The sequence below is a fragment of the Drosophila albomicans genome, chromosome 3 (genome assembly GCF_009650485.2).
Source record: "Drosophila albomicans strain 15112-1751.03 chromosome 3, ASM965048v2, whole genome shotgun sequence".
Taxonomy (NCBI): Eukaryota; Metazoa; Arthropoda; class Insecta; order Diptera; family Drosophilidae; genus Drosophila; species Drosophila albomicans.
In genome coordinates, this window is record NC_047629.2 from 3,556,075 (window position 1) to 3,571,505 (window position 15,431).

The 15,431-nt window shown below is 36.7% G+C and overlaps 4 protein-coding genes across 5 annotated transcripts; 3 read left to right on the forward strand and 1 right to left on the reverse strand.

The window, feature by feature from the left end:
* Positions 1-3,184: 3,184 nt before the first annotated feature.
* LOC117568479 (mitochondrial sodium/calcium exchanger protein-like) lies at positions 3,185-7,197 on the reverse strand. Of its 2 annotated transcripts, XM_034249166.2 has the most exons (8): positions 7,094-7,197; positions 6,815-7,035; positions 6,440-6,765; positions 6,317-6,391; positions 4,089-4,583; positions 3,896-4,035; positions 3,602-3,836; positions 3,185-3,550 (listed from the first exon to the last, which is right to left on the reverse strand). In XM_034249166.2, exons 1-8 carry the CDS (start codon positions 7,130-7,132, stop codon positions 3,267-3,269), a joined length of 1,815 nt encoding a protein of 604 aa, XP_034105057.1. In that variant the 5' UTR covers positions 7,133-7,197; the 3' UTR covers positions 3,185-3,266. The 2 variants fall into 2 exon arrangements, with proteins under 2 accessions (XP_034105057.1, XP_034105058.1); XM_034249167.2 differs by lacking the exon at positions 7,094-7,197 and having other exon boundaries at positions 6,440-6,754; positions 6,815-6,909.
* Positions 7,198-7,590: 393 nt separating this feature from the next.
* Positions 7,591-8,283, forward strand: LOC117569544 (peptidoglycan-recognition protein SC1a/b-like). Its single transcript, XM_034250752.2, has one exon. It carries the CDS (start codon positions 7,632-7,634, stop codon positions 8,193-8,195), a length of 564 nt encoding a protein of 187 aa, XP_034106643.1. The 5' UTR covers positions 7,591-7,631; the 3' UTR covers positions 8,196-8,283.
* A 721-nt stretch (positions 8,284-9,004) lies between these two features.
* Positions 9,005-9,695, forward strand: LOC117569547 (peptidoglycan-recognition protein SC2). Its single transcript, XM_034250755.1, has one exon. It carries the CDS (start codon positions 9,048-9,050, stop codon positions 9,600-9,602), a length of 555 nt encoding a protein of 184 aa, XP_034106646.1. The 5' UTR covers positions 9,005-9,047; the 3' UTR covers positions 9,603-9,695.
* Positions 9,696-13,176: 3,481 nt separating this feature from the next.
* Positions 13,177-13,805, forward strand: LOC117569546 (peptidoglycan-recognition protein SC1a/b-like). Its single transcript, XM_034250754.2, has one exon. The coding sequence runs from the start codon at positions 13,192-13,194 to the stop codon at positions 13,753-13,755; it is 564 nt and encodes a 187-aa protein (XP_034106645.1). The 5' UTR covers positions 13,177-13,191; the 3' UTR covers positions 13,756-13,805.
* The last annotated feature ends 1,626 nt before the right edge of the window (positions 13,806-15,431 follow it).

The following is a 15,431-nucleotide window of genomic DNA, read 5'->3' on the forward strand; positions in this document are numbered from 1 at the left end:
TGTGCAGATTAAGCCAAGTCAACTGAAGTCAAGTGGAGTCTGCGCTAATTGCAGCCAAGCCACAGACAGTGCACAGTACTCAGTACTCAGTGGTCCCAATGCACCAGGAGCAGGCTCCAGATTCATTAGCCAACTGAATCAGACACACAAAAACAGACACAATGGCTCACAGAAAGGGGAAAGAAGGTGTGGCTGGAGGGAAGCAGCTCAATCTGGCAAATGATATGCAAATCGAAGAAGTCCAGAGGAGGAGAAAGTGGCAATGCAACAACAATCCCCGCGCTGCGCTCACATTAATTAAGGCCTGCATAATTTATGTATATGTAGTTGTAAATGAAGCTGTAGCTGTTGCTATTGCTGTAGCTTTTGGTTTTGTGCTGCCTTGTGGCAACTAGTGGCACTTGCTTCCGGTGGCCAACGTGGCGTATACGCAAAGTGCTATCTGCTAATTGAGTTATAATACTAAGCGCCTATTTATTGGCCAGCCAGCAAAGCGAACAATCCCTACACAATCCAAACCCATTGTTGAATATCTTGCTACTTGCCAGTACATATTTTCAGTCTGATAAATTGCCACAGTTCTTATTATCCGCATAGACTTGGCGCAAATATTTTGTTACTGCCTGACAAACTGCAACATACTAACAACAATTTGGTCTATATAAAATAAGTGAAATGTGTAACAGAAAGCTGGCTTAGACTACAGAAGGTGCGCCAATTAAACAACTAAATATAAGAGCACTTAAAATATTTAACATATATATTTAAGACCATTCTTATGTTTACATCCTATAAAAAAGTTTCTTAAAAATTGAATTTTACATATGTGTTATTATTTATATTAATAATAAAAATTCTAATATCAGCCGTTAAACCTTTGCAATATATTTGACTACTTACATTTAAATTTATTCACTCTCAAGCAAAAACCCCCTTTTGATAAGGCAACACGAGCCACAATGTTAATAGAGAGAACACCATAAATTCATTGATAATTGATTAATAAACGATAGTAAAATACAACACAAACAACAGGTAAACATTTAATTCTGATTTAAAGATTAAATTTGACAGCTTAATACTTCTGATCAGCAGTTGTAAGCGGTTAATTCAGTGGTCATGGTGTAACTCTTAATTCTAATTAAATATTTAGTACCATTCACACATAGAGCGCAGATTTCAACAATTTGAAATGAGGAGAAAAATGCGGAAAATGAAGGAAAATAGAAAACAATTTGGTAACAAGTAAAATGCATCAAAACTCATGGAAGGCATTCCGCTTGCCTTTTTATTATGCTTGGCAATAGGAAGCTGAGCTGCAGCTGCAGTTGGAGATGCAGATGCAAATGCAGATTGAAATCGAGACTCGGAGGAGACAGTAGAAAAACCAAAACTGTTGCAAAAACATGTCACATTAAGTGCAGAAAGAGGAAGAGACAGACAGATAGACAGACAGACAGTTGGACAGACCAAAGGACGAAGAACCGGAAGTCTATGGGACTTGAGTGCTTTTACTGCAGCCGGAATTCTGCGGGCATTCACTTTGAAGTTGATGCTTGCATTTGGCTTCCATTTCTGCAATTCCCCAATTTTTTCAATTGTTCTCCATCCAATTTGTGGGAGCTGTGCCATACTTGTTTATGTTTATGCAATTGCACTTAAATGTAATGATTATGTTTCAGTTGGCTTCGCATTTGTAGATGGTTAAATGCCAAGCTCAACACAATTTGCATTCGTCGATTTTAGCAACAGCGCATTCAAATCGCAGACAGAATTCGCCTTAGCTAATGGTAACATTCGACTTATTTTTGAATTTGTAAAAAAAAAACTTGCTCAAGTGCTGAGAAGAACTTAGTTTTTATTTGTATTTTACAGTTAATATTAAAATAGGAAAAAAGTGTTTTAGATTTAATCAATCATATACTCAAGTCACGGTTTTGTCCAGATGTTGTTAATTAAGTATGATTGAGAAAATAAATTAGAAGTAGTATCAATGCTACATATAGATATGCATGTACATATGTATGTAGAAAATCATTATGATTTTTAGAACATTTGTTGATTATTTTATATATACTAATTGTGCCGCATTTCGGCCTTTATATACTCAAACTATGCTTGATTATTTTCTCTTGAGTAAATATTTCTTTTTGTACATTTTTTCGACTTAGATTTCGATTTTTTACCCTTTGATTGTACGGTAATATTTCATTGTTTGATATTGATTATCGTGAATCGTCTTTGACCCAATTACAAGCACTTGGCTCGCAATCAGTCAGAGCATAAAGCTGTAGCAAATCCCGAACCACTTTAACCCTAATTAACGACAAGCTTTCACTGTCACTTTAAGCTTTTGCCCCATTATACTCAACGTTTTTTGCATCGCAAAGGGAGGCGGACTCCCGTTGTGGCTCTGAAGCTTCGCTGCTTTGCAATGCAGCTGGATGAGTCTAGTGTCCGGCGTGTTTGCCAGAGTGGTACATCAAGGATCTTCTCTTCTTCGCTTGCACATTGCACTTGAGGTCTGTGCTGAGCTGCCGTTTTAATTATGATACTTCATTAATATAATTAGTCTCGGCATTTGCAAACGTGGCAAAAAGATATTGTTAAGTTAAAAGGAAAATAAAATGGTATAATATCATACAGTGGAAAACATTGCGCAGAAGTTTCCATTCATTTCTGTTCATTTAAATGCGTAATATGAGTTTGTTGAACTCTCCTCTATCAAGTGGCCAAGTTTGTTGTTTTGTTGGTTTGATCTTAATACCATGTGCAGAGATTGAACACTTTTTCATCTAGTAATGTGTAATTCATGGTGCACTAAACTCTTTATTTATTAAGTGAAGAACCTGTACAACTTAATAAGTACCTTAACTACACAGGGATAGTGAATGAAAATAAAACCAAACGTCATTACAAAGTATGAGGATTACATAAAATAGTATAGTATTACATCTATTATTATTATTATTATATTATATGTATATACATTTATTATATATAATATAGTTAACACACCATTTGCTGGTGTACAAGTCAATATCTAATTTCATATATTTTCAGGCTTCTCAATATATGAGTTTTTAAAACAATATATATTTTAAACAATATATTATAGAATAACACATCTATTATTTTCAACGCCTTAAAATATATTGATCACTTTAAGATTTACGAAAATGAATTGTTGGAAAATAAAGAATAAATTTATTAAGTCAATACATTTGGCTTTACAAAATTAGTATTACTGGTTTCAAATGTCCTCTCTATATAGGCAAGAAATCGGGATCACCGCTCAGTTGATGGACCAGATTCCACTCTGCTAGCGTGGTGTATAAGAAAAACAACATGAATAATATGAATGAATAAACACCCATGGAGCGTCTAGCATCAAAATTAAGTATCGAAGTCCACCACAAAGTGGATATGATTGCCAAGACAAAGAACACATATGCATTTGCACCATATTCACCGTAAATCCAAGTATGAGAATACTCTTCCTGAGCATCAACATTGAAGAAACAAGGAACGCCCATGCTCATCGTAATGCCTGCAAATTAAATAGCTATTTAGCAGATAAATTTATTGATGCAAAACTCACTGAAGAGCGGTGCAGCTAAGCTGGCAGCAAAGGCCATCTTTTCATAGCCCTCCATGGCAAGATCGATGTTCAAGATGACATCGCCAATTGCTCCGGCAAATGATCGAATGCAGGCGGCCACAAAATCCTCGGTCCTGTGAAACACCAAGCCAATAATGCAGAAGAGCACCTCTAATTCGGTGGAGCAAATGATGAGCAAAAGCAGCGAAGCAGTCAACGACAGTACGATAAACATCTGTCAGGCAGAGCAAGGAGTGAAAATTGGGATGTATAATATATTACTGTCTGTCTTACCAGGTGAAACGGCGGGGGTCTGTCTGTTCGGGACATGAAGAACACGGCAATGGCCAGGGGAATGGTGAAGCACAACGTCCATTTGGCATAGGTAAAGGGAATAGTTGGAACCCTTTTGGTGTACTCATTCTCAATCATGGCTAATTAAATTCATCTATTTGATAAGTTAAGTATTTTAGACTTTATAACTCACTTTCAATCAACGCCACACACAGTACGGGATTTGTGATGATCTGCGTGCAATTGAGCAGCTTGCTCCAGCCATGTTTAACCTGCCGATAATCTAAGCAGGGAATAAAAATCGCACAGAACAACGCCATGGGTGCGAGTATAATTAAATAGATGCGACGACACCAGCCACTGAATTTCCACTCCAGTGGAATGGGGATCAGCTCCCTTAGGAACTCCTCAATCAAAAACATATTCTTGGGATTTTCGGGATTGTAGAGAGCATTGCGGGAGATCTTCTCATTAAATTGCTCTTCATCTGAGATCTTTGCGAGAAACTTTCGATTGAGCGCTACTTGCCCAGAACGACGCCAAGTCCATTCAGTGCTCCTATAATTGTCTTCGACCAGCTTGCACTCTTCTTCCAATTTTCTCAACTTAATTAGCTTACGCCTGATCGCCTCCTCAGTATGGGGCGCATATGGCAACTGCTCAAGCTTTTCTACCTGCTTATATAGACCTTAAGCATAAGAATTAAAAAAAAGTTAGGAAGCTCATATGTGGTAAACTTTAGGATACCCGCTACCCATTTAATAAAACCATATTCTAAAATAATACCAAATTAATATACTGCCGAAAAACTATAATGTACTATATATACTAAGTCTATATTTATTTTATACTACATTCTAAATATACAACATGGAATATATAAACATACTCTATGGAGTCGCGGCATGCCTCCTTCTGCCTGTTACATACATAATAATGTACCGAAAAAATACTAAAAGATACCAAAAGTTATACGAGATTATCAACCAAAGCAATTAAGACCAAACAGCTGCACCTGTATTTTGACATGGTAATATTATAATTATGCACGACCAAATTTTCGGGAATCTTATAAATTTTAGGTTTTATTTTATATGCGACTTTGCTTTAAAAATTTGCTTGCTATTCGTTTTTTTAATTTGCGTGGACGGAAAGAAGAGTAACGAAAATCTAAGACATTCTTGTTCTGCGTCCAGCAATAACAAGATTGTTTGTATGTCAAAATTGAACCAAGAACCAATCTTGAAATTCAAGATTATAATCTTGTTTCAAGAATGGTAAAATCTTAAAATTAAATCAATAAGGCAAAATCGTAAATCAATATTTGCAATCTATTTTCCAATATAGAATAAAACATTCTTAAAACAAGATTTTAATTTTACAATGCAAATTTGGCATAAATATCTTTATTTAAGATTGTATCAACCTAAAAATCTTATTTCAAGATTGTCCTTTTTGAGAACGAAAGAATATTGAATCCCGATATTTCAAATCTCGATTTTTTTTCTCTATGTATAATGAAAACCACTTCACAACTTAAAAAATGAATAATTAATAAGTTTTTAAAGATATAAGAGTTAAATATACACTATTCTTAAAGGAAAGAATATTCCAACTAATTTTAAATCGGTTTCTAAACCTTTTTAAAAATTGTAAACTTATAAAAAACAAGTAAGAAAGTTGAGTGTGCTCGACTGTGAGATACCCGCTACCCATTTTTAATAAAGGCAAAAATATTGTGGTGTCATTTTCAAAATATACCGAAAATACTAAAAAATACTAAAAATATACCAAATGGTATGTTTGGTATATCGATATAGTACACCATTCAAAATATACCATAGACGGCACAATGTGCCAGATTGTCGGCCAAAGCAACTCAGACCCCTAGTAGGCCTTTTTGCCCATACAAAAGTATTTCTTTAATAACTTCCACAATTTTTATCTGATCGCAACCAAATTTTCAGGAATCATAACTACTACAGTAATTATTGTATATATCAAAATTCGCTTGTTATTAGGCTTGTAATTCGATTTTTTTGATTTGCGGGGGCGGAAGTGGGCGTGGCTCTATCTCTTATAGTCTCTGAGATCCAGTGTTTCATACGGACAGACGGACATGGCTATATCGTCTCGGCTGTTGACGCTGATCAATGCCTCCTTCTACCTGTTACATACATTTCCTGCCGGCACAAATTTATAATACCCTTCTACCCTATGGGTAGCGGGTATAAAAAGTGTTGTCAAAACAAAGTGTATCTATATATTTCCTACAGCCTCTGAAGTCTAGATGTTCATACGGAAAAAAAATTCCTCCTTCTGCCAGTTAAATGCTTTTTCTGTCGACACAAAGTTATAATACCCTTCTATATGGATACGGGAATAACTATTTCAAGTTAATTATAAATTTAAATCAATTACCTTGTATGGTTCGTTGCAACAATTTGTGGTCCAGGAACATGACAAGCACGAATATTACATACAACAAAGAGAGAACTAAATAACAGTAACAACAATTGCACTTCATATTTTAAAAGAACGTACTGATTGACTCGCTTTTAGTTGTGACTGTTTCGCTGAACACAATGTAGATGAGCATCTCAGCTCCGAGGAGTAAGAAAAGTAGATCCCTTATGGCACAATAGCCATTGATGTGAAAGGGACGCAGAAAACAGATCATTCCACCACTCAGAAGGATCACGGCCAAGGCGTTGCTTATAGTTATGGTGAAAATGGGCGCATGTCCACGTATAGGCATCAAATTGACAATTAAGTCCGACAAGGAATTACCCAGACTCAACAAAGTGACGCCAGCCAAGTATTCGCTCAAATGCAACTTTATGGAAAGTATCTTAAGCACTGGCGAAATGCTAAGATACTTAGCTGTATTAAGAATCAAGAGAGAATTGTTCCACTCACTATTTATCCACCAAGTGAACTATCATAATCATCAGCAAGATCATTATTATGATGAAGAAGCCCATCATCAGTCTCTCTTTGACTATGCTCCGTATATCAAAATTGCAGTACAAGATCTCAAAGTAATTGAAAAAGTTCATGATGTATTTGCAATTCCTGACCGCCATAGATAAATCGCAACGATGCTGGAAGTCCACCTCCATCACAGAAAAGCAGTTCATCTTTAAACGGAACATTAACATATCTATAATAAGCACTTCGAATGAAAGAACAACTAACCGATTTATAAGACTCCTTCAGTGAAATTGTCTCATTCATTTTGTGTGCAGGTAAAGTGTATTTACTGTTTTAAATGTTCAATGGAGTTTCCGAGCATAGCACACTTTTATTCAGGAATCTCATTTTGGCATCACCTGTGGAATGTTCGAGGAAGTCCAAGTCAGCAGAATAGCTGTAAACCGAAATGGCAGATAACTGTATAATTTATACAGGAGACACGCTAATTTTCTAATCAGCAAATGAACGATTACGATTACGAGTATTCGTATCTAGACTTGAATGAGTGGCTAGCCAACGAGACGACGCTAGCCCTTATAAATCATGGCTTCGACTCGACTTATGGCAAAGTCTAGTGTGCTTCCCCAATGAAAGAGCCATTGTCATAAATCAGCATTATTGTAAATAATCAAGAGCAGCTTCCAGAAATTCCATGACATGGCCATTCTGAAGAGTTTGATAAGCTGACCCACCTAATAAGTCTGGTATATAAAAGCGCCGTTTCAGCAAGAGAAATCAAATCAATCCAAACAGCTTAACCATGGTGTCCTCAGCAACAGTTGCTCTCCTTCTGACCGTTCTGGTCTGCAGCCAGTATGCTGCCCAAGGCGTCGCCATCGTCTCGAAGGCCGAGTGGGGCGGTCGTGCTCCTAACTACCGTGTTGCCCTGGGCAACTACCTCAACTATGCCATCATTCACCACACCGCTGGCAACTATTGCGAGACACGTGCTGCCTGCGCACAGCAGCTGCGCAACATCCAGAGCTACCACATGGACAGCCTGGGCTGGCCCGATATTGGCTACAACTTCCTCATTGGAGGTGATGGCGCTGTCTACGAGGGTCGTGGCTGGAACTCGATGGGCGCCCATGCTGCCGAATGGAACTCCATCAGTATTGGCATCTCCTACCTAGGCAACTTCAACTGGGACACTTTGGAGCCCAACATGATCTCCGCCGCACAGAACCTGCTCCAGGATGCCGTCAACCGTGGCCAACTCAGCTCCGGCTATGTCCTCTATGGCCATCGTCAGGTCAGCGCCACCGAATGTCCTGGCACCCACATCTGGAACGAGATCCGTGGCTGGTCTCACTGGAGGGCTTAATTTCGTTGCAATCTAAATAAATACTTGAGAAAATGCCTTACCTAATTTCAAATTTATTGATTAGCATATTAAATGATTAATCAGTGTTTATTTTGTCTTTTTTCTGATAGAGCAAAGTAATTGAATTTCAATAGAATGGCAAGAATACAATACAAAATTTGATAGAGTCGCCCAAAGTGAGTATTCTGTTATCTATCAATTGGCATCGTTATCTCTAGTTCGATGAACCGCGTACCTCTAAACACTTTAGCCGAAGCTTTCGGATGGGAGATAAACAATCGTGGAAGTGGCCTTGAACAACAACAGGGTGAATCTCTTATTGAGTAGTGGGTTAATCAATTGCCTAGACAAAAAGAAAGATACAAAATTTTCAAAATTATCTTGAATTAACCTTTCTCTTCAAAACACCTCAGCAATCCCTTTCGCGCCATAAGTATGCAACACTTTTGATCAAGCAAATGAGAACTTTTCAAAGTGCCCTCGTTACATTTCCGAAAATAAAACATGATAATTATAAAATGCTACGCACTAAAAGCGAAACACCTGTTTCGCTGGAAGATACTTCAGTTAGTCGCAGCAAATTAATTAGAGGCCACTCTTGTTGATTAAAAACTCATTTGACCAACGCTGGGAGAGGCCCATCACGTCACTTGGGGGTGTATCAGAGTAACTGCTTCAGATTGTCTATCTATCAGATCAAAAGCCCCCCAATAAAATATATATTTGATTTATACACAGCAAGTGTCGTGTGCCTCGTGCTTCATGCTCAACTGAGATAAGACACTCTGCGGGTCTATATAAAGACGAGTCGTGTTCTCGGACGATCACAAGTCTTGAAATCGATCTATAAGCATGGCAAATAAAGCACTCATTCTGCTCGCCGTCGTCCTGTGCGCTCAGGCCGTCTTCGGTGTCACCATCATCACCAAGTCGCAGTGGGGCGGTCGTTCAGCCACCGGCAAAACCACTCTGGCCAACTCGTTGAGCTATGCCGTGATCCATCACACCGCTGGAAACTACTGCAGCACCAGGACCGCCTGCGAGACTCAGCTGCGCAACATCCAGAGCTACCACATGGACAGCTTGGGCTGGGCTGATATTGGTTACAACTTCCTCATCGGTGGTGATGGCAATGTCTACGAGGGTCGCGGCTGGAACACCGTTGGTGCCCATGCCACCAACTGGAACTCCAAGTCCATCGGCATCTCCTTCCTGGGCAACTATAACACCGACAAGATCACCTCAGCTCAGATCACCGCCGCCAAGGGTCTGCTTGCCGATGCCGTCTCCCGCGGACAGATCATCTCCGGCTACACTCTGTACGGTCATCGTCAGGTCGGCTCCACCGAGTGCCCCGGCACCAACATCTGGAACGAGATCCGCACCTGGGCTAACTGGAAGGCCTAACTCAGTTCGTCGAGTTCAACTTTCGAGTACTTTTTCAACTGCTGCAAAATAAAATTTCTTAAAAATACAATACACATAACGTATTCAATTGCACTTCACGGGACTTTTTGTCTGGGGGGATTTTTGGTAGATGCCACGATTATACATATGCCGATGCATGTACTTTTACTCAGTAAAACGGTGACTAATTTTCGTATTCATTATTTTTAATGACAACATTTTGCGTAATTGCAGGAGCAATCAATTAAATCTATGTAATAAATATAGACACCAAGTAATTATTTGCTCTTCAATAAAAACTTTCAAAATAGAACCAAAGAAAATTAATATTATTATTATAAATCAATTAAATTATTATAAACCAACCGATTAATCATATGATTCCAATGGGCCTCAAGTTAAAGAAACACAAGTAAACAGGTGTTTTGCATAAATCGCCTGCAACTATTATTTGCAGATCTTTTAACAATAAGATAAGATAATTCAGTTATGTTCAAAATCAAGGGCTAAAGAATCGAACTATTTGAGCTGCGTATGCCGTAAGTCCTACACCATTTTTATCAACTTTCTGAAATCGTACATATGTATGTATACTTGGGAGCGTAGATCCTCAAACAAAGTTTTACTTCTTGCAGTGATTTTGGTGATCACATGCATTTAGAAAAGCCCTCCACAGTCTATCCTAATGATAGTGTTGCTATCGGTATTAGTGTGCTTTTTGTTTTTGATTTGTTAGACCTAAGTCCGAAATTCGTGACCTAACTCTAATATTCCCTAATTTGTAATTAATGAGTATTATTATTACTATATATTATTAAATTGCATGAATATTGCATATTGTATACTGCACCATATTCTCAGATATTTACAGTATTTAATTTACAGTGAAAAAAGTATCAACTTGAGAAATATCCGGCGATTGGGGTGTCCACTAAGTATGTTTCTATTTTTGTTGCAACCACTGCTATCAACCGAGTATGTTACATAATTATAAATCGAATGTTGTTCTAATGTTATCCATTTCTATGATTACAGAGCAGAAATAAAAAAATCATCTAAAATTTATTATCGTTGTTGACGTTTTTCATATATTCAATCTGATAGAAGTTTATATTAATTTATAGTCTTAAAATAAGAGATAAGATTGAGGTGGTCAAATCTAGACAATTAGCTCGGCAAACATTGCGCTCACAAATATTTACAACTATAAAATGTTATACGAAAAAATAACTTCATTGTTTTGATCAGCTAATCAATGAATGAACGAGATTTGATAAGAATCTAAAGCTTGAAATTTCTGATATAAGAATAAAATTAAAAATGCCATTGCATTATATTCTCTTACAAATATATCCCAATCACTTCTTGTATTCAAAACATACAAGTTTTTAATATCAACAATTTAATTAAGCTTTCTAATGGAATTTACTATTTTCATAAATTCAAGTATGTAAAAACAGACTTAGTCGACGATAATTGTAAGCGAATTTCATTTAAATTATCTTTATTTTGTGATAATTCTGGTAATATCTGTAGATGATAAATAAACAAGTAAGAAAGTTACAGTCGAGTGTGCTCGACTGTGAGATACCCGCTACCCATTTTTAATAAAGGCAAAATATTGCGGTATTATTTTCAAAATATACCGAAAATACTAAAAATACTGAAAAATACTAAAAAAAATACCAAATGGTATGTTTGGTATATCGATACAGCACACCATTCAAAATATACCATAGACGGCCCAATGTACCAGATTGTCGGCCAAAGCAACTAAGAGCCCTAGTAGATAGGCGTTTTTGCTCATACAAAAGTATTTCTTTAATAACTTCCACAATTTTTATCTGATCGCAACCAGGAATCATAACTACTATAATAATTGTAGTATATACCAAAATTCGCAACTCTAGCTTTAAATTTACGCTTGTTATTCGATTTTTTTGATTTGCGGGGGCGGAAGTGGGCGTGGCAAAAATTTGAAACTAACTTTATCTGCGTGCAAATGCTGTCGAAAAAAAATTATAGCTCTATCTCTTATAGTCTCTAAGATCTAGGTGTTCATACGGACAGACGGACAGACACACAGACGGACAGACGGACATGGCTATATCGTCTCGGCTGTTGACGCTGATCAAGAATATATATACTTTATAGGGTCGGAGATGCCTCGTTCTACCTGTTACATACATTTCCTGCCGGCACAAAGTTATAATACCCTTCTACCCTATGGGTAGCGGGTATAAAAATTCACACATTTATTTTCTTGATTTAAATTATAAATAACTGCTTTCGTATCCCTCAATCGAATAAAATGCAAAGAATCCGATTTGTATGCCCGCCACCCATAGGGTAGAAAGGTATTATAACTATTTGCTTGCAAGAGGAGGCATCTCTATGACGTAAATATATTCTTGATCAGCGTCAACAGCCGAGCCGATAGAACCATTTGTCTGCCCGCTTGTATGAACACCTAGATCTTAGAGACTATAAAAGATGTTTCAAGAAGATCAAGTTTGTTTCAAATTTTTGGATCGCCCACTTCCGCACAGCAAATCGATAAAAATCTAACACCAAGCGTTATTTTGAAGCATATACATATATATATATATACATATAATAACAATAACAATATTTATGACTTCTAAAAATTTTGATGATCAGATAAAAATTTTAGAATTTTTTTTTAGAAATACTTGCGAAAAACACTAAGTTACTACAAGTCATAATTGCATTGGCTGACAAACTGGTACATTTTGCACTTTATTGTATATTTGAAATGTAATACTTCATTAATATACCAAATATTTTTATTGTATATTTTTTTGTATTTTTCCGATTTTTGGTGTATTGGTATATTTTTTGGTTTTTTATCAAAATGGGTAGTGTTTATCTGACAGTCGAGAACACTTGACTGTATATTTCTTATTTGTTTTAGTAGTAATATTATTTTCAATTGATAAAGGAAAAAGAGAATATAAAAAAAAATTTTTTAATAATCTAAAGTATAAATTTGAATCAATTGGAAAATCAATGTGAAAATCTAAGTCTTCATAATACGCGCTGCATTTTTATTGATTAACAATAAGCGAACTTTATACTCTATTTATCAGCGAGTAAAGTTTGGAATTGTATTTATGAGAATATAGTACCCAGTGAAATAGCTTATTCACTTTATTTAAATTACACTTCATTGGGCATAAAGTCCTGAAACCAATTTATAAAAGTTATTTTTCCTTAAGTTTATCAATCGGTTTTTGAGTTTATCACAAAGCTTTCATTTGCACTATTAGTATACTTTCAGCCAGTCCCAACAAACAGTTCTGTTTGCAATTGAGACAAGACCCAATATAAATAATGAAGATAATTCGCTATACCAAGTAAATGTGATTCCCCTTAGTCAGAACTAAAACATATTATATTACCATAATTCAAGCATTGTAAACATTCGAAAGCAAATTCAAAATGGTCAGTTATAACATGACTTAGCACTATCATTCCTGAAGAGATCGATAAGCTGCTAGCTAGCCGTAATGGTATAAAAAGGCGTCGATCCGCCAGCAGAAATCATATCAATCCAAACAGCTTTACAATGGTGTCCTCAGCAACAGTTGCTCTCCTTCTGACCGTTCTGGTCTACAGCCAGTATGCTGCCCAAGGCGTCGCCATCGTCTCGAAGGCTGAGTGGGGCGGTCGTGCTCCCAACTACCGTGTTGCCCTGGGCAACTACCTCAACTATGCCATCATTCACCACACCGCTGGCAACTACTGCGAGACACGTGCAGCCTGTGCACAGCAGCTGCGCAACATCCAGAGCTACCACATGGACAGCCTGGGCTGGCCCGATATTGGCTACAACTTCCTCATTGGAGGTGATGGCGCTGTCTACGAGGGTCGTGGCTGGAACTCGATGGGCGCCCATGCTGCCGAATGGAACTCCATCAGTATTGGCATCTCCTACCTAGGCAACTTCAACTGGGACACTTTGGAGCCCAACATGATCTCCGCCGCACAGAACCTGCTCCAGGATGCCGTCAACCGTGGCCAACTCAGCTCCGGCTATGTCCTCTATGGCCATCGTCAGGTCAGTGCCACCGAATGTCCTGGCACCCACATCTGGAACGAGATCCGTGGCTGGTCTCACTGGAGGGCTTAAGCATTGGCTTTCTGTTAATACATTATACATATTAAAGCTGCTCTATAATATTTTTTCTTAGAATACAATACACATAAATTAACGCAAATATTTGAAATATTTTTGTCTGAGAGTACAAATGGTTTTTTAAAGTGATTTTGAGAGGCCTGCTACCCATTGTGAAGAATAGCAGGCTGAAGTAATTATATTTAAATCCGCATATATTTATATTGTATATATATTCTTGATCAGCTTGAAGAACCGAGACGATTATGCAAAGACTTTCAATAAAAGGTTGAGCAAACATTTTTTAACAATTTTCAATAGCTTTATTTAGTATATTTTGAACTCTATGGTACATATTCAATGTAGTAGCATGTCAACATACAAAATATACTATTAATTTGATTTGTGTTAACGATTACCCCTCTATCGCGCTGTGTTTGCTTTTATATCACAGCCGAGCAGAATCGACTTGGATTTCTTATTTCGAAATGACACACAACATACATAAGTAAAATTATCAAATTCTGTATGTTTTGCAAATTTAACAATTTATTAATTTCATTAGGAAATAGACGTCAAAATACTGATATAGAATTTAATTCCATTGTGTTTTAATTAATATATGAAATAATATGAACTCTGAATTCACATTCATTAAGCCTATATCTAGCGAATAGTGTTAATAAATTATCTAATATTCAATAAAATTTTGGAACAAAAAATTCAGTCATAATATTATATGCATATTTATTTTATTTGTATACATATGGAAATTTTCTTTTAAATTTATCGAAAGAAAAATTTCTCAGAATATCGAAAGCTTAAGACGAGTGGGCTGTGTGACACTCATTACCAATTTTCAATAAAATAAAAACCCGGAATTATTTTTAAAATATATAAATCTGGCATATTGTGCCGTTCATGGTATTTTTTGAATGTGGTACTATATCGATATACAAAATATATATATATTTGGCATATTTTTAGTATTTTGTAATGTTTTCGGTATATTTTGAAAATAATATCGCAATGTTTAGCTTTTATTCAAAATGGGTAGTGGGTATCTCACAGTCGAGCTCACTCGACTGTAGCTTTCTTACTTGTTTACTTATCTTATGTCCCTATATTTCGAAATTATCTACACAATACGAAATTCGATATATACAAAAGAAAGTTCTATTAGTAACACTGTTTATAACTCAAGAACGGCTTCACCAATTTGGCTGTAAATTTGTGAGGAGGTAGCTTAGAGGCAGGAATACGCCATAGGAACCTACCAAAATCGTAGATACCTTACGTAGATATACCATTAACAGAACATTTACTAATTGTTTAGATTGTTTCAACAGTATTGCGTCGACATGCATGTCAAAATAGGTTGAACCTAGCCAAACTAAGTTTAATTACTAATGCCGCGACCAAGACGATCAAATCTTTCCCGATAAAGCCGTAATGCAAGAGGGATGCGAAGAACTGCAAAAACTGAACAAGAACAAGAAATTACAAATGAACAGCGCCGCGTTAATATGGCTCGACTTCGTGCTTCTCAATCACAAGATCAACGTAAGGCCCTTGGATCGGTCGACAATGCAAATTCTTGGAGCGAACAGTGGACAACAGATAATAGATAATAGATAATTTGCACACAGACGCAGAACAAGAAATTTATCAAGTGCTGATTTAAATCGAAC